This window comes from Notothenia rossii, assembly GCF_949606895.1.
Source record: "Notothenia rossii genome assembly, chromosome: 4".
Classification (NCBI taxonomy): Eukaryota; Metazoa; Chordata; class Actinopteri; order Perciformes; family Nototheniidae; genus Notothenia; species Notothenia rossii.
Genome location: NC_136902.1, coordinates 46107147 through 46133512, shown reverse-complemented (window position 1 = coordinate 46133512; position 26366 = coordinate 46107147). Strand labels below are relative to the sequence as shown.

Below are 26366 nucleotides of genomic sequence, written 5' to 3'. Positions count from 1 at the left end.
AGGAATGATATAAATTGTTCTGAAAGCAATTAAATAATTTGTGTTTTGAAATAACAGCTCTTTTATGAATTTGTCCATTCTAGTGGACATCAGGTCTATCTTCATGGTTTAATGACTCAACATTTTTGCAGGAGACAAAACTGAAGCAGAGTGTATTCTCTACCAGATAGTTGAGGGAAATTCAGATTTGGAGCTGTCAGATTATGTGAAAGATGAGGATTTCACACCTGGGCTAGAGCAGGGTGAAGAAGAAGAGGAAAACGATGCAGAAGGCTCAGATGAGGAGACAGATTCAGACCATAGACCAGTAGCTTAGGCAGAAATGTTTAGGGTGGGCCTGTAAAAAACAGTTGGGCCAGATTTTTTTCTGCGCATCAGAAGCTAACAACAATCCCTGCCGGTACCGGTGGCAGATTACGTTTAGAATACTTTATTTTTCCATAACGTAATGTCAGTGATAATCTTTGGTTTTGTACTAAATACACAATTTTCTATCTCAAATAAGTAATTAATATTGAATAAAACAATCTTTAGTGTTCTTTGTGTCACTGGTGTTTTATTGTGTCACTGGTGTTACTGTGTTTTTTTTCGGTCATATGAAATCAAAAGTCTCACATTTGACTTGTAAATGATTTTATATCAATTGACCTTTGCTTCATTCAAGAGTTAGGATGTTAAGGATACTATCATTAAATGTGTATGACTGTCCTTTAAATATTGTTATTATTATAGAAAAGATATGATGGTGTTAATAAGCAAACGTCACACAATCACACTTTCACAAACCTGATTAAAATAAATAAATACATAATCTCCTAATTTTTTGCATTATCATTATCCTACTGTGCCTCTGACTGTATGTGCAGAATAGATTTTGAATAAAACATTTCTAAAAAACCTTTAATATTGTTAAAGGTATGAGGTAACACCAGTGACAAAAAGGTGTGTAGAGGTGTGTGTGGTTAAACGTAGCAGCCTCGATCTCTATTCAGCTGTTCTAATGAAGGGAAACGCAGTGAAGTAAACAGTAAAAGGCACAGCTCTTTGCAGCTGGTGCTGCTCTTCTCATATTCTGCTGAGTTACACGTTACTGCCTCCAGTGCCCTGTACGACGAAGCCAGTTCAACAGACCCTCGATATGTTTGATTTACCCGGCTTAACTAACCCTAACAAACGCGATGTCGATAAGCGGTCCTACGAAGCTGGTTATCAACTCAGTAAATCAACCAGGGTTTCTCTGACCGGCTGAGAGCGCGTTCACGTGAAAGGGACGGGGTTAGCAACATTTTACCAATCACAAACATGGAGACGCGTGCTGACACGCAGCGTCATACTTCATGAATGAATAGTGTAAATAGCAAATCCTGCTTCGTAGTACAGGCCACTGGTGCCGCAGAGATTTCATAAAGTGAAGGAGGTTTGGTTTTCCTTCTATAAAACAGCTGTGGGCAGCAGATAATGTGAGTCACGGACAGGAATCCCTCAATTTAAATAAAACGAGGCCACGCTTTATTAACTCGTGCGAACGAGAAAGTAAAACGCGGCCACGTTTTATTTATTTTTCTCTCAATGAACCCTGCAGGGCTCCGTAGAAACGATGTAATAACTTTTAAAACGTTTTCCAGTCACTTGCCCCATGCATTCAGCAGCAGGTGGCCATTCACTTTGATTTTATCCCATTATAAATGTCATCATTTCGACAATAAAGAAATGCTACATAAACATTATCTTGCACATTTGATCTAACCATCTCCGTTTCTAACTTTCAATATATTTTAAAAGAGATCTCTCTCTCTCATCTGCGGAGAGACAGCAAGCACATTTCGTGGCATCTGCGGGCAGTGGCAAGTACTTCCGGCATCTGCCACGGAGGCCGCTACTCTGTGGTATCTGTGGCAAGTATATGCCACAGATGCCACAACTTGCCGTGGCAAGTATATGCCACAGCCATGCCACAACTTGCCGTGGCAAGTATATGCCACAACTTATATATGCCACAACTTGCCGTGGCAAGTATATGCCACAACTTGCCGTGGCAAGTAAATGCCACTAGTTAAGAGTTAAGAGAAGGTTTATGGTAGCTGCCACTTGCCTTCCGTGGCAAATGCTGATATTTAAACCCGTATTTATCGCGTAAAATGTCGCTGTTTTGGCATGACTTTATCGGACTGATCTGTACACAAGACTGATGATCTGTTACTGATGGTGCGATCATATTTTTCAAAAAGATTAAACATTATATGTTCTATAGATTTTACTTGGAGAACGTGGTTTGTTAAAATAAATAAACGTGCTATTTTTATGATAATACTCAAGATATATTATTAGTAAGTTGACATAAAGATCTAACATTGTTGACCAGAGGTGGAAAATAGGCTAACTTGTATACTCAAGTACTGTACTTGTGATTCAGTAATAGCCTACTTGTACTTTAGTTGAGTATGTAAATGGTATGTTACGTAGTAGGCTACTTACTCACCCAAGTGAGCGTTGCAACGCAAGCCCTTGGCAATTGTCGATTCTTGAGGGGAGTTTCCACTGCTTGCTACGATAACCAGGTGTATTGTTACTAATAAAGACAAATAATTAAAAAATAAATATCTGTATTGACACAGCAACGTGTACAATGGTGTTATTAGACTTGGCTACAGACTTAGGGCAGCTGTAACTGATTGCAGTTGCCACTGCTCGTGAGATGCTAAGATTTGTATTTTATAAATGAGGCAAAGGACAGTTATATTTGATTGTACACATGTATAAATGTGTTATTATAAATCCAGGCATATGTACTTAATTTGAATTATTTTCGTTGTTAATAAACAGATTAATGTCATTGTATCTGTTTTGTTGTTTAATATTTTAATTCCGGTTGAACATTTTTATTTAAAGGTCCTTACTTTGGTACTGTCGGACACCGTAATCTTCTCTGGTCCCCTCCCCAATCTGATCAATGATGACATGTATAGCCGCATGTCATCATTTCAGCGCTGGTTGTCTTGGTGGTGCCCAGCAAACAATGTGGGCTTCGTAAATAATTGGACAGCCTTCTGGGGAAAACCTGGTCTGATTAAGAGAGACGGCATTCATCCTACTTTGGAAGGTACAAATCTCATTTCGGCAAACATTTCAGGGCTTTGTGGACTTAATCCATGACAAACTGGAGTTGAGACCAGGAGGCAGAGTCGCAGTCTTACACGCTTCTCTGCGCTCTCTCTTAGGCAGTCATCCATAGGAATCCCGAACCCAATAAAATACCCAATATTAACGGTGTGTGTGTCTGCCCAAGGACAATTTAAGGTAAAACCTAATAGAGGTGTCATACATAATAACCTAATACAAGTAAATGTAACAACTACTACAGTGCAACAAAACAGGAAGATTAAATGTGGTCTCTTAAACATAAGATCTCTAGCATCTAAAGCAATACTGGTAAATGATTTAATATCAGATTATAATATTGATATATGCTGTCTCACTGAAACTTGGTTGAGACATGAAGAATATGTCAGCATAAATGAGGCCACTCCACCCAGCCATATCAATACTCATATTGCCCGAGGCACGGGCCGAGGAGGTGGAGTTGCAGCAATCTTTGACTCAAGTTTACTTACAAAAATTAAATTATACCTCCTTTGAAAGCCTCGTTTTTAGTCTTACGCATCCGACCTGGAAAACTTTGCAGCCAATCTTATTTGTTACAGTGTACCGTGCACCAGGTCCTTATTCAGAATTCTTATCAGAATTCTCCGAGTTTTTATCAACTTTGGTACTTAAAACAGATAAAGTAATTATCGTAGGTGACTTTAATAGTCATGTTGACGATGATAAAAATAGCCTTACTGTTGCATTTAACTCTATATTAGATTATGTTGGTTTCTGTCAGAGTGTAAATAAACTAACCCACTGCTATAATCACACTCTCAACCTTGTTCTGACTTATGGTATTGAAATTGAGCAACTATTAGTCGAACCGCATAATCCTGCTTTATCCGACCATTTCTTAGTAACTTTTGAAGTACTGTTACTAGACTATAAAGCATTAGTCAAAAGCTCCTGCAGCAGAAACCTATCTGTTAGTGCTATATCCAAATTTAAGGAAGAGATTCCACCAATACTTAACTCGATAGCATGTCTGCATGTAAGGGAGGAAACTTATACAAAATGTACACCACCCCAAATTGATCATGTTGTTGATAGTGCTACAGATGCGCTGCGAATAAAATTAGACTCTGTTGCTCCTTTGAAAAAGAAGAAAATAAAGCAACATAGATTAGCTCCATGGCATAATGCCGAAACCCGCTAAATAAAGCAAAAGTCAAGACAACTTGAAAGGATATGGCGTTCCACTAAACTTGAAGAATCTCGTTTAATTTGGCATATTACTCTCAATGAATATAAGAAAGCACTGCGTAAAGCGAGAGCAGCCTACTACTCTTCATTAATAGATGAGAATAACAATAATGCAAGATTTCTTTTCAGCACTGTAGCCAGGCTGACAGAGAGCCACAGCTCGATTGAGCCTTCTATTCCCATAGCACTCAGTAGTAATGATTTTATGTGCTTTTTTAACGATAAAATTGTTACTCGTAGAAACAAAATCAATGACCTCTTGCCTTTGACCAGTATAGTATTATCAACAGCTCCCGGAAACGTAAGTTCTAATATTACACTAGATAGTAAACTAGAATGCTTTTCAGCCATAAACCTTGAACAATTAAATTCAATGATTCTCTCTTCTAAACCATCAACGTGTATCTTAGAGCTGATTCCAACTAAGCTGTTAAAATAAGTTTTTCCATTAATTAGCACTTCTTTATTAAATATTATGAATATGTCTTTATTATCAGGCTATGTTCCACAATCGTTCAAATTAGCAGTGATAAAACCGCTTCTTAAAAAGCACAACCTCGATCCAGAGGTTTTAGCCAACTATAGACCTATTTCTAATCTTCCGTTCCTCTCAAAAATTCTTGAGAAAGCAGTCGCAAAACAGCTGTGTGATTACTTAAAAAACTATGATTTATTTGAAGATTTTCAGTCTGGCTTTAGAACACAACATAGCACAGAGACAGCTCTGGTTAAAGTCACAAATGACATTCTAATAGCCTCAGACAAGGGACTTGTCTCTATTCTTGTCTTGCTCAATCTTAGTGCTGCATTTGATACTATCGACCATGATATCCTATTGCAAAGACTAGAGCACTTAGTTGGCATACAGGGAACTGCTTTAGGCTGGTTTAGGTCCTATCTATCTGAACGCTCTCAGTTTGTATGTGTCAACGATGAATCTTCCATGCAAACCAAAGTTAGCCATGGAGTGCCACAGGGCTCAGTGCTTGGACCTATTTTGTTCACATTATATATGCTTCCGTTAGGCAATATTATAAGGAATCATTCTGTAAACTTTCATTGTTATGCGGATGATACTCAACTATATTTATTAATCAAGCCTGTTGAAATTAATCATCTAAATAAAATTCAAGACTGCCTCAAGGACTTAAAAACGTGGATGACCTTACATTTTTTGATGTTAAACACGACCAAAACTGAAGTTATTGTACTTGGCCCGAAGAATCTACGAAACAAATTATCTAAAGATATACTAACTATGGATGGCATTAATTTGGCCTCCAGTGAGACTGTAAGGAATCTTGGTGTTATATTTGATCAGGATTTATCCTTTAACACCCACATAAAATCAATTTCAAGGACCGCCTACTTCCATCTACGTAACATTGCAAAAATCAGGCATATCTTGCCTCAAAACGATGCAGAGAAAGTAGTCCATGCATTTGTTACTTCAAGGCTGGATTATTGTAACCCCTTATTATCAGGGTGTACAAAGAAGTCAGTCAAGTCGCTTCAGTTGATTCAAAATGCTGCAGCTCGTGTACTAACCAGAGTTAGCAAAAGGGACCACATTACTCCTGTTCTGGCTGCCTTACACTGGCTCCCTATAGAACACAGGATATAATTTAAAATTCTTCTTCTGTCCTACAAAGCCCTTAATGGGCAGGCGCCATCTTACCTTAAAGAACTCATTATACCCTACTGTCCTACTAGGGCATTGCGTTCCAAGAATGCAGGGTTGTTGGTTGTTCCTAGAGTTTCTAAAAGTACAATGGGAGCCAGAGCCTTTTCTTATCAAGCTCCACTTTTGTGAAATCAGCTTCCAGTTTGTGTTCGGACGGCAGACACCCTATCCGTTTTTAAGAGTGCGCTTAAGACCTTCCTTTTTGATAAAGCTTATAGTTAGGGCTGATTAGATTCAGCCCCTAGTTTTGCTGATATAGGCTTAGTTTGTCGGGGGACATCTTACTTCTTCCTTCTCTCTGTCTATACCTGTGTACTCTCATGTTCCGATTAACCCAGCTTCCCCAAATTTCTTTCTTTTTGGTGTCTATATACGCCGGGATCCGGAATCATGGAGGATCCTGCGGTCCTGTGTCATGGATCGCGAGTCCTGGATCTTGAGTCGTGGCTGTGGTCCTGGATCATAATTCCTGGATGGATATCCTCGTGGATTCATCTTCCTTTTATACACACATGCATTTCCAAACATTTGGACTACCTACGTTGCAAATGTATTATCTTTTCAATTTACACACGGCATCTATTGCACGTCTTTTCATCCTGGGAGAGGGATCCCTCCTCTGTTGCTCTCCCTGAGGTTTCTCCCATTTTTCCCTTTAAACTGTGGGTTTTCTCTGGACGTTTTTCCTTGTACGATGTGAGGGTCTAAGGACAGAGGGTGTCGTATTGTCATACTGATATTCTGTACAAACTGTGAAGTCCACTGAGACAAATGTAACATTTGTGATATTGGGCTATATAAATAAACATTGATTGATTGATTGATTACATACAACATGAATTAAAATCGATATTTGTTCACTTGAATTTCACTTTGAATTATTTGATATTCTCAATGGGTGAATACATTTTTTTATAATAATAACAAAATAATAAAATAAAATAATTGTATTTGTACTTTTTTAAATGACACCAAAGCTTTCTCAGGGTGGGCCAATGAGTAAACTGGGAGGGCCACTGCCATAGACTGTATATATAAATGGACGTAGGGTCCGTGACGTCACCCATAGAGTGGCGAAGTCCCTCCCCTTCCGGTGGACCTCCATGGGACCTTATTTCGGAATGGAGAGAGAAAGATTATCTTTCGATCCCGTTTGAATTGTGCCACAAATTACACATATGATGTTTGTCAATTAAAAAGATAATTTTGCAAGTCAAAACAATAAAAATGTGTCGTAAAACTGTGAAGTAACACATTTGTTTTTGTGAAACGCTGAATGAACTACATCTCCGGTCTAGCAGAACAACACATGTCACCAAGATGGCCGTCACTACTTTCTTGTCAACAAAAGGATTGACTACCCTCACTATCACCACAATGAAACACGTCCAGAAGAATGTCATGCAAAGCTGCCTGCCTGCCTGCCGTCCTTTGATTCTCTCTGAACTGCCTGGTCTTTTTAATGTTTAATGTCGACCATTTGTGCAGATAGCATGAAGCATGGGCGTAGGAAGCATCCTGAATGTGGGGGGGACATTTTAAAAAATATATTTCCTGTATTCTGGTGCATTTTAGGTAGTTTGTTGTTGGACAGCCTCACTAGGTTGTTATGATTGAGTCATAGAGTCTCTGACAGGGTTGACCAAAAATCTTTGAGCATATTTTTAACAGGTGGAGCCATGGGCGTAGGAAGCATCCTGAATGTGGGGGGAACATTTTTAACGGGAGGTTTGGGGATCCACTCCCACGAAAAGAAAAAAAAATAGATTTCCTGTATTCTGTTGCATTTTAAAAGGTGGTTTGATACTTTTATGTGGCTATACTAGCATGAGGAAAATGATGGGTACATTTTGTAATTTCATCCAGTAGTAAAGAAAGGAAACATATTTCATTATTATTTCGTCTTTGAATTAATAAAAAGCAGTTTAAATGCCAATTTTTTGTACATTTATATACAACAATAAATGTGTGTGAGTGCATTGAGAGATATTGTTGTGGAGAGTCATTTATATATAAATCGCAAAATACATTTGTGAATCCTTCTGTGAGCATTTTTTTAATATTGAGACTGATCTGACTCCATACAGATGTTAAATTCACCTAGGAATGGTATCATTGACTTAAATGTTCAAATAAATGTTGCTCTTCTGTCTATATTGGTCATATGATGCCCCTTGACTGAAATGTTTCCTGTTCAATATCCCCACTGATTTCCTTACAATTCTGAGATGAGATTCCACATCACAATTTACTCTAAACTGTCATTTCCCTTTCATCACTCAGCTCAGCAATGGACCTCTCTCCACTGTCCCTGTGCTCTGCCTGACTCACTCTCAAGTGCCTAGATGTCAAGAGAGGTGGGGAAGTGATACTTATTTATTGAGCAGTATACTCTTTCACATTGAATCATAACAAGTCATACTGAATGTAAATACAACTGACTCTAAAGTAAGTCCCAGTCTGTGACATTGGACATTTTGAAGACTCAAAACCCCAATCATAGGTAGAATATTAGCTAGTCTATGTAATGTGCACAGAAAATAAACAGTTAACTGAATACTGGGATGGAAATTGCCTATAAGCACTCAGTAAAACATAAACACACACAAAAAGCTTCTGAATGATAAGAAGTATAATTAAAACATAATGCTCATTACCATTTAGAGAGAGAGTACCGAAGTTAAAGAACTCAGAAAATAATCTCTTATCGAACTGAGGCTCCAGTAAAATACACTGACTGCCTCTCTATATGGAAATCAGTAAGCCGTTTATGAGTATTATCCCGGTTATGATCATATTGAGGATATGGTGTTTACATGAGCACAGAGAGATCGGGTTATTCATGTTCCCTGTTTACAGGATAAATACTAGTAACCTGGCATTTCGATGCCTTTTCCCATCTAAACTATTCAGTATTTGTATCTCTCTATCATGACATAAAGACGAAACTCCTCTCAAGAAGTGAGACGCTTTTGCCGCTGCCGCCATCACTGTTAACTGATTAACTGCTATATCTATATGGCGCTGATCTTAGCTATCTCTTAGTGGAGGAAAACAGTTATGAAATCACTTACCCAACTCTGGGATTTGTAGTCTTTCTAGTTGCGTATTTTTCATAGTCTTACAGATGTAGCGCTTCATTTCAGACAGTTTGAAATGCGAGGGACGTGATTGGTACGTGATCTGCCCTCGCTCAAGGGAAAACCTCCAGCTTGACTTGAGACCGCCCCCGTGATAAATAAATGTAATTATAATGAAGCCAGCTGCAATGGATCATTGATCCACCAGGGGGTGCAGTGGGGTTCCACACTGGAGCTCATGTGAAATAAAGTCAGATACAGTACGCTGGATGTACAGCGGAACTTTGTTAAGATCCATATGTCACGGATATCATACTCAGTGCTAAATAAGAGACATGTAATCATTTACAAAACATCACCATGTTGTTATTTAACAAAATAATGTTGTTTAGTCAAAAAAAACGAACTGGATGAAATGCAGCCCGGCTCTCGATTTTTAATCCTAATTTAATCATCATCTTCACCATGATAATTTATGTTTATGTTCACCGAATTTACATGAAATCACTGACACATATGAGTATACTGTATTCAACTTCATTAAAACGTTATTAACGTGCCTAAACTCAGTAATTCACTAAAAATATGTATATTTTAATGGAGCCTCGTCTGTGTTATTTTCCCCGTAAGGAACAAGTAGCTGCAAATTATCCCGCTTATTACATGGCCACATTTTCAACAAAGTAACGACATGACTCCCAGTATTAATTGAAATGCTTTTATGGATTTAGAAAATGTTTTTATTGATTTAAAAAATAATTTGATTGATTTAATCAAATTTGTATTGATTTAAATTGACATGCATCCGCTAAGAAAAATAGTCCGTTGTTACAGTTTTTTAAACAGTCTGAATGAAACGGCAGCTCTCAGTTGTGTATTTACACAACTAATGGCCCATCAACCACAGCTCTTTCCCCCCCTCCCCCCCTGATCTTTCTTCTCCAGCAGCTAAATTAACTGTAGGTTACTCTGAGTGACAAGCTTACAGTTAGACACAACACTGTCATTGCAAGTGACCCTCAGTCAGTTGACTTTTATGTTCAACTGCTAAATTCGTTACTGATAAAAAAGGGCTTCTACTGTACCTAATTACCTTAACACTAGAACCGCCAGAGGTTTTTGTATAGGCCTACCTAAAACCGTCAAATCCTTCTATTAGAATGCAATTTTTAACAACATAGGGTGCTACATAACACACTTTCAGGAAAAGTCACGGACTGGGAGACTTTAATATTTTATTGAAAAAAAGTTACATTGCACACACACAACACACATCACACAAATTGACCCGATTGGCTGTTCTAGTGTTAAATAAACTCACTAATTAATGAAACCAGTTCAATACGCATTATTCTTATTCTTATCATTCTTTATGAGCGCAGAAATAGTCTTAAAATCAGATCTGTTTTTTAAATTAATTTCTTTTTTTAATTAAATTTAAAAACATTAATCTGACGGCAGGCAGTTAGCTCTGATCACCTATGATAAATGCGCCACACCTAATCGCTGGCCATTCAGCCACAGAGCTCCCTCTATAAAAATCAAAGTGTAGACGGTGTGAAAGCACCTATTGTTTTAAATAATGGTCGGAATGTGACCTGTGAGCCTTCGGAATTACCGTGGGACAGCACATTCCAAACTAAAATGTTCAATCAATAAAGATAAACATCTTATCTTATCTTAATAATATCTTCATATTCATAATAATAATAAATCATACAGTATGTGTCCGAAAGGGAGGAAGGGAGGAAGCAAACACAAACATATACAGAAAATATAGTGCATATTAAAGCAAACGATTGTAAAGGTAAAAGTATGTGCATAACAAATAAAGAAGTGTAATGTACACATTTACATTATTATTATGATGATTTAATATATAAAGACTATATATTATTGAATTACAAGATTAGATATACTTTAGTTGATCTAAAATATTGATGTGTTCAAATGCTCTTCAAAACACAACTGAAAGTCCATGAAACTTGTATTTCTGTATTTGTGAATGAAGCGCCATCTCCTGGTTAAAACCTGAAATTGAAGATTTGGCAACGCCCTCTTGGAAAATAGTGGGAGGGCTTAAAACTCCTCGATACTGGTCTTAGGCAGGTCGTAGGCAGGAAGCTGTAAGCTGGAGTCTGAAATGAGGTGCTACATCTGTATACTACTTTTACGACAAACTGTGACTTTTTTGACATGCAAATGATTTTTTAAGATTGACAAACATCATATGTGTAATTCATGGCACAATTCAAACGGGATCGAAAGATACGTTTTCTCTCTTTTCCGAAATAAGGTCCCATTGACCGGTAGTAGATGGGCGTGACTTCGCCACTCTATTACAAGTAAAAGTTGAAAAGTATTATCATCAAAATATAGTTAAAGATCCAAAGGTAAAAGTAGTCATTGTGCAGATTGTCCAATTTCAGAATAATATATATGATATGTTTTATAATTAGTGATGCATTAAAGATCTCCTATCTATTTGTAGGCCTATATTATGAGTCTCAGATATATAAAAAACATGTCTGATGTTTTTTGCTCAAAATATCAAACAGATCATGCATTGTAGACATCCCTCATATCCCTCTATTTCAGGCCTGTTAGAGAATGGCTGATTCTGGGTATGTAGCTGCTGGCCCAATCCCCTTTGCAGTAAGGCAAGCAGTGAGTTCTGTGATGAGCTGTCTGCTCTGTTCAGATGCAGCTAAATGCTCCCGTGATTAAGTGCCATATCATGTTCCAAACCACTTCAATTATTATTTCTGAAACAGTATGGAGCTCAAATGCACAAGGTGGGTACCTTTTTATATCCTGATTTGTTTTACAAATACTCTCTCCAGTAGGGGAGAAGGGGTTAAGTTGAGCAAGTGGATAACTTGAACCACCCCCTGTAACCAGGCAACGCCTTATAGTTGTAATCAAGTGACCAGAAATTATTCAAGCTCCACCCATTTTTCATTGCCTGTGAAAAGAGAGATACTCATTGTGGTCTGGACAAGGCCGTTTCTTCCAGCCATAGCCCGTTTCTCAATCGCGAGTACACATGCTGCAGAGCAACTATTTCAAGTATACTACGTCATAGAGTGGCGCAGAATGCTGGGCATTTAACATGCATTTAAACAGTCCTTCGGCGCCACTCAATGACGTCGTAGTATACTTGAAATAGTTGCTCTGCAGCAGTTTTACTTGCGATTGAGAAACGGCCACAGACTGTATATATAAATGGACGTAGGTTCCGTGACGTCACCCATAGGATTCTTCAGAGTTGCCGAGAAGCCCTTAGTAGGCGGAATCGGCCACTAACGGCTCGACAGTGACGCCAGAGTTAAATTCCGGCCTGCTCCAGCCTGCTCCAAATAAGGGCAAAGAGGCGGAGCCGAGGCGGGGCCTGCTGCCACAGAGCTGAAAGTTCCAGAGCTAGCTGAAGCTACCAAGCTAAGCTAACATGCTCCCCATCTGCACACTGCCATCACATTTTACTTTTCTAAGTTAAGCGGACATGAAACAATTCAGCAAAACTATAAATAATAATCTAGGTTATTGAGTTTTTAGCATAATACTTCAGAATCTTAAAATCCCTTAACAATGCAATTGTTCAATTGTGTGTATGCAATTGTGCTAAATTCAACACTGGAATCAAGCAAATATTAACATGTTTGCATGACATTAGTTATTTATATTTTGATATCACTTTACTATATGTTTAATACATTTAAGTCAAAGGTACATGTGATGGTAGCTAGTTAGTGCTCTTACCTGTGAGGCCTCCTCCAAACAGCATAATAACCAGACTGTATCATTAAAACTAAGTACCAGTTCTAGATCCTTGACTTTAGACAAACAATTCAAAAGACAAAATGTATTTAAAGACCAATCTTTATTTGAATGTATATATAGATTCAAATTTCTTTATTAGGATAAACCCCTTGAGGTGAATCACCTCGTTTTCAAGGGGGTCCCAAGAAAACAAATAACAAACAAGTACAACATACAAACAACATTCACACACATACATCGGAAGAAATAACCAAGAAATTACAAACATTCAGCCTAAGCATACAGCACATGGTAATACATTATAGGCGGTTACATTGAATGCATATCATTGGGTAGAGTAAAGTAGAGTAGCTGTACTATATATACAAAATCATAACAATAAAGACTTAGAAATAAAGACTTAGAAATGGGCAATAGGTGGGTCATCTCATGAGGAGATGTGCCTCTTAACCTGATATATTAGTTGTACAGTAATAGTATTGACAATCTAAAAAAACTGAGCAACTCAACAGTCAACTTTATATTTCTTATTGTCTAAAGCAGTTATTATTTTCATTTTCCCCCTCTCATATTCAGTGTGGATGGATTGAGACAGCGTGGTGAGAGCTGCTGAGACTTCAGGGAGAAACCTCTGTGTGATGGACGTCCTGTCTGTTGGTTTGGCCCCGAGAGGACTGAGGGTCTTTCCTCTGTGAGGAGGACCAGGCCTGATGGAGGAGCCCATGCTGGGCAAAGCTGATACCAACTGCACATGCCTAGTCTGTCACGTAATTTGATTAAATGTGTTTACTTATACATTTAATAGGTTTACACCTTCTGTCCATATGTGCTTTTTATTTAAAACATTTGATTAAGTTTTGGTTCACATTTCAGTCAATTGTATTTGTAATTGTACTCCTTTTGTCCATTATTCTTACTGAACATTTTAGATTACACATTCACATCTGACTGAAGATTGGCCCCATTTATTTGTGACATTGCAAACTCTGCGGTACAAGGCACAAGTGATGTGAAGCTCATAAAGCGAGGCAAATAGAAATAATCAGCGGATGGAGTGTAGATGTGGAAATAGGTGCATTCAATCAGCTGACAGTTTTTACAATAAAAGTAGTTTCTTAGTGTACTGGTCTTAAAATCTCATAGCATCAGCTTTTAATGTTTAATGTTTGATGTTCTTCTTGACCCTCAGAGAAGGAGAAAATGTCGTGTCTTTCAGGCATGTCCTTTCCTAACAAAAATGACAGGAAACATAAAACATATTATTGCAGAACAAGTGTGTTATTTATGAAAGTGGTGTGTTTGTGTGTTTAGGGGCTGTAGATATAATTATTTTGTAATTGTAATGTTTTTTTTTTATTTCAACAGTGAGCTATGAATTAAAAGAATGAAGTTCATCAACATTGAAATATATGTTATTATCAAAATAACATTTAACTGTAATAAAAACGTAGTGCAACTGTAGAAGCTTGCTCTGTTGTCTCACTGAAAGAATAACTTTTACCACGTTTTTTACAGACAATATTGAGAGATAAATAGTAGCATTTCTCACTATGTGTTAAATATCTTTGCCTTTAATACATTAAATTAGAAAGCTGACAAAATCATATTGCTTGTTAACATCTAAATGTAACTTTTTGCATGGAAAAAACCCTCAACTTTACTGATGATGATCTAGTATTTAGTATTGTTTAATGGAATGTATATCAGTGTATTAAAGTCAATACTTCATTAATTTAAACCAATATCTTTCTTGATTCTTTGTACAGTATGAAAAAAAGAGTCTTTGTACAGTGGCGGCCAGTGGCGTAATTTTCCGGTAGGGCTCTAGCTTCCCCCCCGTAAAAAAAAATGACCCCTTAAGTTATGAATTCTGGTGATGTTGGGGGGGGGGGGGGGGGGGGGGGAGGACACATTGAGGCTTACATATATGAGAAGAATAATAAATACCTCCATAATCTTCAGTGTGGAAAATATTATTTATCAACCTGAACATCTACACTGTACCAGGAATTTGTATTCTCAGAACTGGTCTGTGTTTTTTTCTTTCTTAAAACTGTTCATGTTTTATGAACCAACACCTCCGCCAAGTGGCTTTACAGTGAACTGCATGTGTTATGTAGATAATGTGTTTCTGGTCATTAATAGCATCTTTTCAGTAGCATTAATTATAAATATTTAAGTGGTTGTGAATGAATGCAATTTAAAAAAAAGAACCACAGCACAAAACGTAGAGCTTTACATTTGTATAAGACTTGTTTTTGTTTCTCTGAGGATTACTTACAAACAGGCTTATTTACATATAGCAATAACTCAGAAATGAAAAAGCTACATCATCTAGCACGAACAACCAGTTAGCATAATGATAATACATTTGTATACGTTATGTACAATGTAACTGGCAAGACTAGACCAGAAAGAACATAAAGAAGTATGCAAAAGGTTTAAATAACTTCAAGTATCTGTCTTCAGATTTCAGGTTTTAGTCCGATGGGAAGCAGATTTAAAGCGACACCGAAGATAAACCAAAAATGTGGTGGAGCTGCAAACCGTGTAGTGTTGCTGGGACAGGACAGGAGGAGCTATAACCGTTGAAAAATATATCACAGACAATGCAAAAAACTTGGAGACAGAACAATCACTTCTGTGATTATTATTATATTAATACACTTCTAACACAACCATGGGAAACCTCCTCTCTACATACATGTGAAAAGTGATATCCAGCTTATTGGCCTATAGCACCTTTTCTCCTGCTTTGAATAACAAAAACAAAAACAAAAGGAAACAATAAACAACTGTTCCTCTGGGAGAAATGAGTCGAACGCAACAGGTTTCCAAACAGTCCTCATGTTCCTGGACTTTGTGTTTGAACAACATTGAAAACATCTTTGGTATCCAAAAGTAACTTCGCAACACAGGACTCTCTTGAAAAAGAGAGTTTTAATCTCAATGAGACCTATCCTGGTTAAATAAAGGTAAAATAAAATAAACAACATTCTGCGGCCGTTTAATTCTCTCTCTAATAAAACGCATTTTATTTTTTAAGGGTCGGCCGTGTGTGTGTGTGTGTGTGTGTGTGTGTGTGTGTGTGTGTGTGTGAGTGTGTGTGTGTGTGTGTGTGTGTGTGTGTGTGTGTGTGTGTGTGTGTGTGTGTGTGTCTTTATTTGAAGAGGAATTTTGCCCTTCTCTCCTTCTGAGTGGCAAACCTCTCAATGACTCTGGTGTTGAAGTCAGGAATGCTGCTAATTATTTTTTTTCTCAATTGACAGCATAGCCAGAGCATTCAGGCGATCCTGTGTCATGCTGTTCCTCAAGAAAGTCTTGATCCTTTTCAGGGTGGAAAATCACCTCTCTGCCTCAGCCGTAGCCATGGGTGTGGCTACAAGAACCTTCAGAAGACTGACAGTCTCTGTGAATGTCTCCTGCAGATTGTTGTCAACAAATAACTGGAGCAGATTAACAGCACCACTGCAAGCCCTGAACTGGTCAGTGTCATAGACTAGGGACAGTTCCGTCTTGAGCTTTGCCTTGTCCAGTAGAGGGTAGGCCTCAACAGTTGTTTTCAGCGCTGCTTCAGGGAATGTTTGGCTGTGTTGCTCGAACAGGTCTCCTTGCAGGAGGGTGGCGCTGATCAGGTGTTTGGTGAAGGAAAATCTCTCCTTTGATTGACTCAGTATGGTATCACATACCTATGAAATAATGCACAATGAAAAAATCAAGACATAATAAATAACAGAATCACCTTTTCACATCTATCAGTCATAATGTCATTAGTGTTCCCTATACGATGTGTAACAAACAAAGAGCTTTCTTGTGAATGGAACCTATCAGAATAACAGGACATCTATCTGAGCGTCAACAGAACAATATTACTGTTTAAAATTAAGTCACTACAATATATACATTTAATGACTATGTTTACACTTCATTCATTAATTGTTGGGCCCTTTCTGTCCACTGTAGTTGCTTCTGGAGGCCTAAACCTTTTCTGATCTGTCTTGATCCCCTTTGAAATGTAGAGAGTGTGGGACACTTTTTGCAGTTTAGGCCTTGTTAAGTGTATACAATTCAGAATGTAATAAGCAATAGGCCTTTTATATGGATATTTTAACTAGCTTACCTATTTATTGAATTTACAGAAAATGGGCTTTATTGTGAAATGTATCATTATTGTGATATGAAATTACCTATATTATGAAAGGAGCTTTTGTTCATAGAACACGTTCCTATTACTGCTTACCTCTCGAGCCAACCGCTGTTGCTCTTCATATCCAAGTCCCCTCCGTTTTGTTGTGGGCGGCTGTTGCACAGATCCATCAGGAGGAATGGAGTCCCTGATCCAAACCACAAGTAACCATGTACAATTACTCATTGTGGGAAGAATTGACAAATTAGGTTTGACTATTTGAAATAGTAGTCAGAGATACACCTTATAAACGTTATATAATATATACATTTCCAGTAAGCCTGTTTAAGATATTTAAACTATTGTGTTCAGCTAAATCACATTTAGGTTTCACAGATTTCCTATAATAAGCACATCTCAGCCATTGTAAATAATGATTTACCTGATTGTCTGTATGCTGCTGGTGAACCTCCTGATGAGTCCTTTGATGTAGACAGACTCGATGTTCCTCTTCTGCAGTTGGCTAAACAGCATGTCTACATGTGGCATGATGTTGTGGAACAATGTCAGGAAAAAGCAAAAAACTTCATCTTCCATCATTCTCACAAAGCCCCCAGCTTCTCTCACTGTTATGGGATCAAAGTCACCTGAGTCTCTGATTGTCTTGAAACACTTCAAGATGTTCTCCTTCTGCTCATACACAGTGTTAACAGCACGACTGTGAGAGTTCCATTGTGTTGTGGAAGTGCCAGGAAGTCTGTGTGCCACCAGTTGATCCAGGATCGCAGTTCTCTTAAAAGACCTGAAGAAAAATGCAGCAAATCCACCAAGGTCTGAATGGTCTGGATGTGGGATGTTGCCTGCTGCATAATTAGGTTCAGCTGATGCGCATAGCAGTGGATGTAATGTGCACTACTGTAAACATCCTTCACTTTCCGCTGAACTCCACCTTTAGCTCCCCTCATCACCGCTGCACCGTCTTGGGCGATTAGTTTGCCCTGTTGTCCATCGGGGAGTATAGTGCCCAGCCTCTCCATCAGCGCGGTGGCAACTGTGTCAGCATTCGCATTTTGAAGAGGGATGAACTAAAAAAAACGCTCCTGGACGTTGTTATGGGGATCGATGTAGCGTAGCACAAGGACTAACTGGCAGTGGGTGGAAATATCAGTGGTCTCATCCGCCTGAATAGCGAAATAACTGGCATTTTTGACCTCCTCCAGAATGTGATCTTTAGTAACTGCTAACATGCAGTCCAACAGTTCATTTTGCACCGTCTTTGAGGTGCCTTTGAAAACGGTAGCCGTTTTAAGTTGCTCCTCCAAGACGCTCTCTAACGAGGCCAGCAGGTTAACTAAACCCCGAAAAATACTGGGGTTGTCGGACGTTTCAGTCTCCTCATGGCCACGCAAAGTGTTAGAAATTAAAATCAATGTTTTGATGGTATAATGTAGCTTAAACATACCGTCAGTTTAAACGCTCTTTTATACTGAAAAACCAGAAATTCTTGTGCACAAGCAGTTAAGCTTTTGTTCTGAAAATCCTTCGTCTACGGTTAGCATTTAGCATGTGGCTAATATACGATTTCCTAAAGAGGTGAATTGAGTAGCGAAATGACATGGAGTGGTGCAAACCGAAACCTACTGATTTAACACTACAACTATAGATGTCGAGATACTACCATGCTGAATATTAAATGAAAGTACAGTTTATTTGAATACACTATTGTTTACAGACGAGAGTAGCATGTGACAACATCCGGAATGACCGGAAGCCAAACCAGCCGTGAAGCATTTTCTGTATGTTTTAGAGTATTGATTACAGCGTTTAGAATATGTTAAATGAAAAGTGATGAAAGAGAATATGAGGAGAAAAGGCGTGTTAAGCATATGTTGAAGGTGAAAAGTACCAATCCTCTGTTTAAATGCAACAACGGACATTAGAAGCGAGGCGATCCGGCTGGCGGGGAGGAGCCAGCAGAGGATATATAACGGCACCGAACGGGGGATGGGGCTTCTCTTCTTGCTCAGGAGAGCCAGATCACAGCTGTTTTCTGCCGGAACAATATTCTGTCTGTAACACTACCGCGCCTTTTTTAATTAAAGTATCCCATTTGAATCTTTTCAGAGACTCATTTAGTCTCATTTTAAAGCTTCTCTCCTGGACGCGAGAATAAAGAACATATTTAACAATTGGGGACCCGGACGTGATCTCGAACCACCGGGAGAGCAGTTGCAGTTTTCAAAGGAGCTTGAACAATGCTGGCAGACATACACTCGGGCCCATACAGAAAGGTAAAGAAGTACCTGTTTATTCAAAATCTTCAATAGATTACATAGTGAACAATAGGAGTGTGTGTCTGTCTGGTAAGTTGGACTCCTGAGAAAGACTACCTAAATTTAAGTTAAAACAAGCCTAAATTGATAAACATTGGTATCCTACCACACGTGGCGTTGCTTTTTCACAGACAGGGTGAGTTCAATTTCTTTTGTTCTATTTAACCCTGCATGCTGCATGCTATTCGTTTGTCTGTTATTACATGTCGGCTAGAGGCCCATCACTTATATAAGTGTCTTTTGTTGCGTTTTACGTTTTACATGAATGGTTTTAGGCCATTAAGCAGTCGGGACTGCTTGAGGCAAAGACACAGCCAAAGTTTGAAGCTAAGGTTATTGGAGTGAGTGTTCTGTGTTAACAACAGTGTGAGGCTGTTTTAAAAAAGTCATTTTTCAAGGAAAAGGCCTGAGGAGTTTGAAGCTTTCAGTGGTTACTTTATTTCTGTTTTCAAAAAGACATTGCGTTGTGGATTACGGCAGGAAGTGCGACATTCGTGCGTTAGATAGACGATATTCTTCTGATTGTGTTTGGATAGCGTCCCATTTTGTCCCATAAATAGCGTGTTTAAACAGAAGAGATGACCATACTGGCTCTTAAAGTCAAAACATTTACGTACATGGGTAGAGGGCTATGACGTAAGGGTATAAGGCCCATTTATCATTGTAAACTAAATAGAAATGTTATTTTAAACTACAGTGTTGTGTGTTGAATTTACTAGACAAAATATCACCTCACCATTATTTCAACTCCAGGTATTTTCTCAAATCCCTTTGTTCTTCAGGTCAAAGGTTGGAAGACCAGTTGCCATCTTGTCTTGACCTCATGTTCACAGTGAGCCACACGGCAGTCACCATTTCATGAAATGCTAATTTAAGTACTCTGTTTGCTTTAACACACTGAGGCTAGGCATTCCATCTTCTAAAGAACATCATACTTCTTGTTAGAGTTAGAACTATTGGAAGTACTTCTGCTGGTAAATTTGTATTGGCGGTTTTGTGAATATTCTTGTTTGCAAATGTGTTTTGGCGGTTATGTGCTGTGTTGTTTAACCATAGTGTAATGTTCTTCCTATTTTAAAGATATTTTTAAGGAAACTAAGTTTCTCCTTGTTAAAAACGAGTCAGTTTTGCAACAGCTATTCCCTAGTGGATTAAGCTGGAAATTAAAATAGCGCACTCTGGTGGTAGTACAGCATTATTACCCAAATAGAAGAAACACCATAACATTGAAGTATAATTTTAAGTGTTATAAATAAACACATGCTTGATCGCCAAGACAGAATTGCAAGTGGTTTCTAATTATAAGAGAAGAAACTTTACATAATACTTTTTCAAACACCAATTTATTGAAGCTAACACAAGTGGTGACATCAGCATAATTGCATACATTTCGGTATGCACTGTACACAGGAGATTTGGATTTGAACCAAATTCATATTTCAAAGTCAAAACCATACACGGTACAACTTTATTTTAACATTTCATATTTTAATTTTGCATATTTTTTATATATTAATTAACTTTATTAATATTTTACCTTAAACTTAAAAACTTTTTTTAATAAAACCTTGAACAAGAAAAAAAGATTTAAAGTTCGGACGAACAGCAACAAAGGTGCTAGTCAGAAGATTAGTGCTTCATCTTTGATAAGTTCATAAATAATTAGAGAACATGTCACCAAAACAAACTAAGTTGAGACTAGACGCAGGGCCAGGCTCAACAGCAGATATCGGGAAGGATACAAATCAGGTCAGATTCTTAACAGTTCCAAATCTTAGACAAAAGACATGGAACCACATGGAGAAACTGTTGGAACAATGGCAAACGAGAGGACTGTATCCAGCTGATGATCAACCAACACCAAAGAAAGCCCATAGAAAAGCAGTAATTGACCATGAAAATTGAAAATACCTGCGAGAACAACAAGCATGGATCAAAGCCGGACAACCCCCTTGGTATGGACCTGCTAAAAGCGCTATAAACAGAGCTGAAAAAAGAAAATCTAGAGTTACAAGTCTGGTACTCCATCTAAAATATGTCAGCCAAGAATCAACGAACGGCATGTATGTGGCTCAAGGAGCAGTGCTCACAGCAAAGGAAGATAAGAAAGAAAAGACAGAAGAAGCTCCAGTAATCCAACCTTCAAAGCTCCTTCCAAGCCTGACAGATGCGCCTCCTCCCTACATGACAGAAGAATACAGTTTCTTTCAACCCCCAATACAAGCTCCAACTCTAGGTGTTTTAGGAGGAGTATTGGAGTTGGACGGTCTCCCCACAGCTACACGTGTCAAAGACTTGGAGTATGAGGTAAGACTCCTATCTGGTGAGCTCAACAGAAGATTGGAAGAACTAGGCAGAAGAATGGAAGAGGAGCTCAACAGAAAGATGGAAGAACTCAGCAAACGTATGGAAGCACAACTCCAGAGAAGAGAAGACGAAGGTTCTCCAGACACAACAACAGTAACTGAAGCTGGAAGACTCAAGAACTGCTCAACACTCACGCTACCGGTGATAGCGGCTGGAGAAGGAGGATTGAAATACCAATCATGGACTCACAGAGACATGGAAGCATTAGCGAAAAAACTACCTCCACTTAAACAAGGAGGTCAGAAGTGGGTGAATTATCTGGAGAAATACACAGTCCAAGACCACCTGTGCTTGGGAGACATGAGGGCACTGCTTGGATGGATAGAAGGAAGACTAGAGGCAAGAGCAGTGGATTCCAAGGCCAAATGCACCAACTCTCCAGATTACATTTTCTTCAACAAAGTCAGGTCGAGGTATTGGGCTGCCATTCGTCAAATTTACCCAACAACACGGAGTTTACATCCCCTCAACAGCATGAGAAAAGAACCGGGGGAAGACATGTATGCCTTCCTGAAGAGATGTGTGGGAGGACTGCACTGGAGAACGACATGACGTTTCACCGTCTGTCGTAATGCTGTGGAAGAATGCGGTCATTAACGCCCTTCCCCAATCAGTGCAGGCAAGCCTGGGAGATGTGGTGGCATTAGACGCTATACCCATTGAAGAATGGAGACAACATCTCATTTACCACGATATGAAATACCAAGCAACCCAGAGGGAAAAAGACGAAGAAATTAAAACATTACAACTAAGACTCTTGAAGATACAAATGGCTGAGAAAGATACCGAAGCTAATAACAACAAGAAAGCGGCAAGGCAAATGGCAGCTACATCAGAGAAGGCAGGGCAGATTCCTCCAACAATTCAAGCTCAGGAAGAACCAGAGAATGCAGAGCAGACATCTCAAACAGTTGAACCTCAGATAGTGCAAGAGAATCAGATGGAGAACCAAGAACCAGGAGGTTTCCTAGGAGGCAGAGGCAGAGGAAAAGTTCTCCGGTTCGAGGGATGCTACATATGCAATCAGCTGGGCCATTGGGCTCGAGATTGTCCACAACAACAAATGAAATACCCACCACATGAACCAAACAACGGCCCACCATGCAGTTTCCATGATGACGACGGAGGCAGGGGGTCCCAGAGATGTCAAAGACGTACAGGATTTCCAAACATGAACCAAATGCCACTGACAGCCTGGTATCAACCACAACAATGAGGAAGCTTAGAGGACCAGACCATCAGGTGATGCATCTTCAGCACTAGAGTATTTTGAAATCCAGCTACATAGAGCCACATATGTCACCACAGGAGGGAGAGGTTGAATGTTATTTAAAAGATAGTGAGTAGAATATTGCATTTACACAGAGCATCCACAGATTAGAAGTAGCAGAGTAGAACATTTAGCAGACTATTTTTGTAATTATGAGAAGGAAAATACATTACGAGTGATGTTGTTCCCCCACACAGAAAACTATTGTGTCCACACAACTAGTGAGGTCAAGAAGACGGGCTTCCACCCAAAATATGCAAGGGGCGGCGATACACCTGACGTGAAGCTGTCCAGACCTGAAAACAGAAACTCGATTCTGCTGTGGTGAAGTCTGGCTACAAAGGGAGGTGTCCGATAGGGTCGCTTGTCTCAAACCAGTGAAGAAGTCAACAAGAACCCAGCTGAACTAGAGAGTGACTGTTAGCGGGAGAACAGTGACGGAGCGACAGAGACTGGCCCAACATTTTCCAGCCAGTACATAGATAGACCCCGTCAGAAGACCGGGGCTGTGTTTAAAGGGAAACTTCATTTATTGTTAGCCAGAAGTGCAGTTTTCAATCAAACAATTGTGATTTATGGAGTCAGATTACATTTTACGGTCTGAAGTATCTGTTTTAAGGCGTGAGCTCCAGATTAAATAACATAACACTGATTGAGAGCTTGGATGAAGAAGTTGTAGGGTTTTTACAACAGTTTCAAGAATCAGTCTTTATTTATTTATTCTTGAGTAACTTTACTGATTTATAGTGTAGTGCGTAAGGCAATATCTCATTTGAGTGAGGGGCACCAGCCCTTCATGCAGGTCACTTTCTGTGAGAATAGTTCCATATTTTCCCTCCAGTTTGGAGAAATATTATTTTATCATATGTTAATTCAGCAGTGTCACCCAATCCTCTAATCCTAGAATTATTGAGACGCATTAGCGACACCAGGTGTATTGTTTTTCGCAGCAACGATGATGCATAATACCATGACAAAAGCCATTATTGAAACAAGTAAACTATTAGAAGTGCTAATTGCTGAGTTTTTTTAGTGAATATGCATTTATACCATCAGAAAACCATAAATCATATGATATTTTTGTACCCCTTGTGGGTACACGGAGAAGTTATATTTATTTAATGCAACGTTATGGGTTTTACATGTCCTGTTCAGAATAGGGTAATCATTGCAATATTAATTGAGCATTTTATGCTCAAAGGAGGGAGTGTCATGATTATACAGATATGTTGATTTCAGTGACGTTGTAGTTAATAAATAATAACATGTAGTCAACAATAGGTCTCATAACAACAAGAGGTATGCCGAAGCTTGGGCCTTCTCCAATGAGGGAGTGGTCCAGTTTTAGATATTAGACAAATAGAAGTGGATGAATATGTCAGAACTCTGAGTAATATTATGCAAGTTTTGTCTACACAGAAGGCTAGGAAAACTACAGAGATACCAGACGAGACACCAGAAGAGACTCCTGTTCGGCCAGGTGATTGGGTGAGGGTGAAAGTTCACAAAAGACAGTGGGCTCGTCCCCGGTGGACGGAAGCATGAAAAGTTGTAACAAACTTCACACGCGCTCCGGTTTAAAGGTAAAGAAAAAGGAGCAAATTGACACCACCTCACACATTGTCACCCTTCACTGGCAACTTCCAGAACATTATTGGGAGTTAGGACTGATTTGGCAGAGCTGGAACAAAACAATAAATAGAAATAAGATAAAGATAGAAACAGCTCAAAAGACACATTTTCTATAGATTTTTATAGATTGTACATTAATGTGAAAACCTATTTTTTGTTTTACATCTGAAAAAGAGTCCAATTTTTTATGTTATTTTTGTACTCATTATTTAAATTATGTAACGGACACAACCAGGGATAAAATAGAGGGGATAAAATGATGACAAGAACAAAGCCAAACCAATTGTGGGGTCCCCTAGGGATAAGAGTCAGAATAGCATTGTTGATTGTGCTCATTACACTTGGCACCTTTCTGGTTGGAAGGGGAGTACAATATCAAGTAAAACATGGAACCATTAGTTCACTCATAAAGGATGCCCACATCACTAACAAGACTCCAGCTGTGTTTCAGAGACTTTCACTTATCCCCAGAGCCAAAAGATCAGCTGAGCAACAAGAGGAGGAGTTAGAAATACTCGGTCCCAAACAAGAGGCGGTTATAATCAAGATGATTCACCCCCCCTATATGCAGTTCTTGTATCAAATGATGAGATGGGTTTAAGTGGTCGGGATATGTAAGTGATGGGGATTTACAGATTAGGGGAATCTCTAAATACACTGGATCCATGTTTTAGTCAGTACCAGAAACACCCCCTGTTAAGCTATGAACAACCGATCGGTGACCTGAGCACAATTATTGAAAATGATTGTTAGACACAGGCTACTAACCCACAAGTACAGCTTTGTATGTACAAACTCTATGAACAAGATTCCCCAGCAGATAGTGGCGACATTGCAGATATGTCCAGTCACAAAAGTTACTACGGTTCTAGATAACAGTGAGATTTAAAGTGATGGAGAAAATATGGAGACGTTCTTTTATAGTGTGTGAAATATGTGGTGCTTGAAACATCTAGGTATTTAAATTTATAAAAAAAGATGGTTTCCTGAAAGAGTTAATTGGAGTAAACATGTTACAGTGGGTGAAAGCAATGTTTAGGGATATGGTAAAATTATTAGTAGACATGAATTGTGTTTAGATGACATTTAACAACTAAGATAGATAGTATGATTAGGAAAATAGAGTGGAAAAGGTTGGATTTATTTTACCTCAAGTGTGTTAGAATTAACTAGATAATGCGTCCCGAGATCTCTCTCTCTCTCTCTATCTATCCGCCTGTCAGAACGCTACGACCCCAACTTCCAAGCAGACAAAAGACCTCACCAAGGAAGACTCCTCCTTCTCCATCGAACAGACAGAGAAGCAGAGCTGAACCATCTCCACCTGAGGAATCCAGAACTACAGGTGACATAAAAAGGCACACTCTCATCGGTCCCCCACAGGACATGAAGTTCCAAGCTGAGCCACAAGATTTGGGCACAAGAGCAGAGTGTGGGACATGATAGCGGAATACGCCCTCCATGCAACCAGTAGAGACTGTAAAGGAGGAGAAGAAATGCAAAGCAGTTGGACCACTCAAAAGAGTTACAGCGGAAGGATCTAAGAGCAGATGGACTGAGGAGAAGGTGGACGGAGGAGAGGAAAGGACGGAGGAGTTGGCATGGTACGGCAGAACGTGAGGGGGTCGTGGCTTGACAACCAGAGGGGGAGAGAAGGAAAACGGGAGTGAGTGAGTTTACACATAAACACACTTATTCACCAACGAGAAATACGTGAAGAAAAATCTTGATTAGCCATGAATTA

General features: G+C 38.9%; 1 protein-coding gene across 1 annotated transcript; it reads right to left on the bottom strand.

Annotated features, from left to right (window-relative positions):
* Positions 1–15367: 15367 nt before the first annotated feature.
* On the bottom strand, positions 15368–17660 carry LOC307037203 (uncharacterized protein). Its single transcript, XM_079677980.1, has 3 exons — positions 17463–17660; positions 17135–17228; positions 15368–16583 (listed from the first exon to the last, which is right to left on the bottom strand). Exons 1-3 carry the CDS (start codon positions 17618–17620, stop codon positions 16239–16241), a joined length of 597 nt encoding a protein of 198 aa, XP_079534106.1. The 5' UTR covers positions 17621–17660; the 3' UTR covers positions 15368–16238.
* Positions 17661–26366: the final 8706 nt, after the last annotated feature.

Bases quoted from the DNA above. Each gene is read 5' to 3' on its own strand.
- LOC307037203 (XM_079677980.1), bottom strand. From the start codon at position 17,620: ATGATGGAAGATGAAGTTTTTTGCTTTTTCCTGACATTGTTCCACAAC. The intron at 17,229-17,462 runs GTAAATCATTAT...GGTTTGGATCAG, and splicing joins AGCAGCATACAGACAATCAG to GGACTCCATTCCTCCTGATG. The intron at 16,584-17,134 runs GTAAGCAGTAAT...ATTATTTCATAG, and splicing joins AACAGCGGTTGGCTCGAGAG to GTATGTGATACCATACTGAG.